This window comes from Protomyctophum bolini (genome assembly GCF_963924005.1).
Source record: "Protomyctophum bolini genome assembly, chromosome: 5".
Lineage (NCBI taxonomy): Eukaryota > Metazoa > Chordata > Actinopteri > Myctophiformes > Myctophidae > Protomyctophum > Protomyctophum bolini.
In genome coordinates, this window is record NC_137866.1 from 23,300,724 (window position 1) to 23,305,863 (window position 5,140).

Here is a 5,140-nt window from a genome sequence, read left to right on the forward strand (position 1 = left end):
GTCTATCATCAACAGCAACAACAACCATAATACATTTTATTTATTTTACATTACACTTTACATTTGAAACAAAGTGGTACAATATTGTATTGATTTATATTATATTTTAAACTACATCTCTTATGTGCATTAAAATAATACTGTGGTATCACCACTTTTAGTAGGCTAAAACATCCTGAGAGTGAAGTGGATATATGGACATTGTGCCTTTAAGAGGATGAGGAGGATGAAGAAGGGCGCGCCGCGCAGGTTAGAAAGTCTGCGCGCTATATATGCATTGTCACTGTGGAGGAGAGAGAACGGCAGGAGGAGAGGAGAACGGCACGAAAGCAGAACTACATTCAAGGTAAAATTGTGTTTTGTTTCTGCACTATTATTGTCTCAACCTTTCTAGCATGCCTTGACGTCGTGTTAAACACGCAGAGGAACACAATGTTCTGCTGGCAATGCTGGGACATTGAGTAGGCTTAGCCCCCACGCAGCAAAGCTAGCTAGCTACTTTGGCTTTGTATTGTGTGGACTCAAAATGTTTGGCGCGAGTGCAATTGGCTCTTTTATATGGTCTGATCTCTATCTTCTATTATAAACACACCACGTTGCTGTTCAAGCATGCACAGTCTGCTGAAAGTGACATGCCATGGCTACACAGCTAACTAGCTGTGGCAAACCTCTTCCCCTTGGAGACTAGTGTAGCTACATGCTAACCGTTAGCTTCTCTCTTACCCTTGTACACTACAGTGTAATGTTAGCATGTAGCTACATGCTAACCGTTAGCTTATCTCTCCCAGTGACACACAGACAGACACACATTCAGACAGACATTGGCTTAATTATAGTAGTGTATATATATATGATATGATATGATATGATTAGGATGGTGTTTACATTATTGTGGGAATTGTGGTTAAGCATGGAACATAACATTTACTAAAGCTGTGAAACAGTTTATCATTGCTGGTATTGCACTAAAATTGGGCAGCTAAATACTGTGAGAGGCACATGTTGTGAAATACACTGTCTCTCAGCTAAGGGGTCCCTGCTTCACCTGTCTAGATTTCCATGTGTACACTGAGAGTTACAGAGCTGTAAGGGTCCATTTGGTTCATATTCATAGCAGATCATAGTATTCTGCTGCTAGTTTGCTTTTCTTTTATGTTGATCTGAACAGGTATAACACCAATTTTATTTCCTTTGTGTTTGTTTCAGATCGATGGACAACTTTGTCTCAGAAAAACTAACAGAGTGGCAGCTACCAGAGCTCATAGACATATTTAGAGGTACAATGTGTTTCCCATCCACATACATTGCTGAGTTGACAACTGCTTTTTGTAATATACCTTGACATTTGTATTGAGTGTATGCATTTTCTGTGCTATACTATTTGATTAACTGACAATAATTGGCCTCTTGGGACAGACAGATGTGCAGAAAAACCCTGTTCTAATTCAAGGCCATGCTGTCAAAAAATCTAAATGTGCCAAATCTATTCATCAAACATTTTTATTTCTTGGCAGGTCATATGGTACACCCCAGCGCGGAACGGCCGTCCAGCCAGTGGGTACCTGGAGGAAAGGCTGCGTAACACCAGAAAGAAGCTGAGGTCAGCGCTCAGGGGGACTGGCCGAGCACCACAACCAGCACCCGAGGATGGTCCTATTCGAACAGCGGTCATACCAGGTCATTACTAAACGGAAAAATAGAAGGAAGTTCCAACAATGTGGCACATTTGCTTGCTTAAGTTTTCCCAAAACGTAACATGCGCACGTTTAGGGAACACTGTCGCAGACAGAAAATCTTATTAGAGCCTGATTGTAGTGAATGTGAGGAATTTTGCAACTAAAGTAGCTTGTATGACCAGACACCACACAATAGCATTTATAGTTGTTTTAGAACTATTTTAACACACGATATTGCTGATAGGGATGACTGATTAAGCAAAACATCCATCTTTTAGTGACTGACAACATTTTGTTCTTTTTACAGAATCTACCATAACAGAGGAGCGGACTCTACAACTGAAAGAGTGGTTGAGAAGTAATTCTCAACCACTCAACCAAGTTGCGACCTGCATGCAGGACACGGCAGTCTACAGGGCGAAGTGGGTGAAGGACAACACCAGAGATCTGACCATCAGTCAGATTCTGGAACATTACCCTCACTTAACAACTAACGGCATGGTAAGAGGGAATATTGTACATTTGATGATTAATTTATGTTTTGGTAGTGTGCCACATTTAATTTGATTTAAAATGTTTTCCATTTTATAGATCGCACAGGACTTCCTTATCTTGCACCCAAACGCTGCACCAAATTTGTTTGAGACCTGGCTCCCAGTTTATGCTGAGAAGATCCTGCAGGTGGCACGACTGGAGCGGAAGCTGGATTTGGCGGTCGAAGGATTAACATTAGGTAAAATATTATTTAAATGGTTCTTTGTCAGTCGACAGTCCCTCTTGTGCCAAGAGTCCACAACTACGTTGACAGCCTCTGTGTGGGTGTGGCACGCACAGCACACACTTTCAGGTACCCCAGGGTTTTCCTCTTCTCAGGTAGTGTCACCTTCAAATACCAGTGGGCACACCCCTTCCTCCTATAGCCTCGTCTAGACCAGGGTTTCTCAAAGTGGATTCCAGGGACTCTCTGGGTTACTTTAGTGGGGTCTAAATTGACCCTTACAAGTCTGCAACTATGACAGTGTTACAAATGGACCCCAACTGGTCAATTATTTTCCATTTGTACACTGTCATGGTTAGGCCAGCTTCTGGCTTAATGGTGGGAATAACTAAACTACAAACTAACCAGCTGCAGAGCCGCTATTGGCTGCACATGGCGGCATAGGTTACATTCTTGTTGGCTATTGAATGACAAAATAAAGGATATGCCATTCCACCTCGTATTGATACCTATGTCTTCCTGCAGATGGCATTGGGGATCTCGCCCTGCAGCAGTTGCCAGCCTTGCTCCCACCAACTCCATACAAAGTTGGCCGTGGCCGTGGCAGTAAAGTGGTGCGCCACACCATTGCTGAGTGCAAGAAGGCCTTCATCCATCATCAGCCTGTAAGTCCACCAGCACATCTAAAGGGAAACTTTCCATTTTATTTTAACATTAACATATACCTGTTGTATAATGAATGAGTTTGTGTAAGTATTGAGTGTGTGTAATCTACAAGCATATACAGCACACAGCAGAACACAGTAGGGCATTCATAACTACGGTGTTTCACTAGTCGACGAGTAATCCTAAAAAGTTGACAAATAGTTGCCTAGTCATCTAGATATGACCTCACCACGCCCGAAACAATAACATGTCTTAATTCTTGTCAAAATGTCTCTGAAATAGGCTAACTACTGCTCTTGACAGTTTAACAATGCTATTGCTTTACAAATACAGGTATAACAGGACAAGCTTATTCCTTCTGTTAATATACCTCCCGGTTTATCTAATAAGGCAGGGGTTTTCAACTGATTATGAGCCAGGGTCCACCACCCTCACTAAAAATCAACCTAGGGACCACCGTTGTGCTGCGAGCGGGATATAAGTTAACGCTTTATATGCATTATGTCTATACAGTACATCTCTCAATGTTTCTCAACCAATGGACTACCAGTATATGAGATTTAGCCTATCGGAGACAAAACTAAGGAACATTTTGTTATCGTTGGATACCATTTTGTCCACAATACCATGCTGTGTTGATGTTTGTACCATAAGAGTGATAAGACACAAAATGAATATGTTTAACAATAAGTTAACTCTTAGAATGTAAATGGACCATTGCCACCTTTTATTATTATTTTTCTTTTAATTCTATACTTTGTAGACATTTGGTCACTCACCCTCACTTTTCTGTGTTTTTCAGCCTGGAACCAACATGGTGGAGTATCTCCAAGCAGCCAAGAACTCCCAAACTGAACCCTACATCCTGACATTGGGCAACAACTCTCAGCAACTATCTCAGGTGTTTGTGATAATTGATGGACAGGCTTTGGAACAGGAGAAACTTATTCAGGCCATCGACGTCTGCTTCAAGGCCTACTACATATTTGACATTGAGTACCCGAAAAAGTGTCAACTTGTGTGGGACTTCCTACAGAGTGTTGTCTATGGAATTCCACTACAAGAGTCCAAGAAAATGGTTGAGTTTCTGCACACTAGAATTCTGGCTTGCCAGTAGAGCACACACACGCGCACACACACACAAAGTAGTAACACCTCTCCTTTGTCTTGGAGTGGTGAAAACCCTCCTCACAGCTCTCCTCCAGTTAACTGCAGTCAGGCTCCATTTCAATGTGAAAGGCTCATAACCAAAGACACCTAGAAAATGTGAGAATTGTTGTCCACATTGATCACATCGATAGGGCGATAGGGTTTCTCTCCAGTGTGAATTATCTCGTGTTTTTTAAGGCCGGACAATTTAATTGAATCCATAGGGTTTCTCTCCAGTGTGAATGTTCTGGTGTGTGTTAAGGCTAGCAATTTGAGAAGTGTTGGCCACACTGATCACATAGGGTTTCTCTCCAGTGTGAATTTGCTTGTGTGTTATAAGGTTGGCCAATTAAGAGAGGTGTGAATTCTCTGGTGGCTTTTAAGGCTGGATATTAGAGAGAAGTGTTTTATCCATGGTCCAAATGTCAATGTTTGATGTTAAAATGTTAATGTTTTCATGCTTATCTTTTATAAAATGACTTTAAAGAATCCAGCATGGTTTGTGTTTATTACATTATTCTTTGCATGACCAAATCTAGCATGTATTTTGTTATAGGTTTGTAGTTTAACCGTAAAGTAACACTGTATATATTGTTGTTTAATAAACCCATAATTGATTTATTTAACTCATGATTTGAATAGTATAGTATATAACTTGAAGTGAAACAACCCAGAATGGTACATAATTTAACCCAGAAATGAGTAGAATATATAATGCATGATATGGGTTGCATTTACTCAGAAGTACAGTTAATTTAACCAAGAAATGGGTAGAATATATAATAAATACTATTATTATATATACTCAGAATGGGTTGTTTCTAACCCAGGCTTTCTAAGTGTGTATACCTATTCTGATATTTTGGCTGATTGACTGATAATCAATTTTCCTCTCAAAGATTCTGATATACAGAATTAATGTAGCACAGAG

At 40.5% G+C, this 5,140-nt stretch overlaps 1 protein-coding gene and 1 long non-coding RNA gene across 2 annotated transcripts; both read left to right on the plus strand.

Moving 5' to 3' along the window:
* The first annotated feature begins 274 nt into the window (after window positions 1-274).
* Window positions 275-1,651, plus strand: LOC308315216. Its single transcript, XR_013964005.1, has 3 exons — window positions 275-346; window positions 1,207-1,277; window positions 1,515-1,651. It is a non-coding gene; the product is annotated as an uncharacterized lncRNA (long non-coding RNA).
* Window positions 1,652-2,069: 418 nt separating this feature from the next.
* On the plus strand, window positions 2,070-4,616 carry LOC308315013 (uncharacterized protein; the record flags this gene model as incomplete). The annotated part of the gene is made up of 4 exons (XM_080762837.1): window positions 2,070-2,177; window positions 2,268-2,409; window positions 2,920-3,059; window positions 3,863-4,616. The coding sequence occupies 4 exons, from the start codon at window positions 2,070-2,072 to the stop codon at window positions 4,175-4,177; spliced, it is 705 nt and encodes a 234-aa protein (XP_080618963.1). The 3' UTR covers window positions 4,178-4,616.
* Window positions 4,617-5,140: the final 524 nt, after the last annotated feature.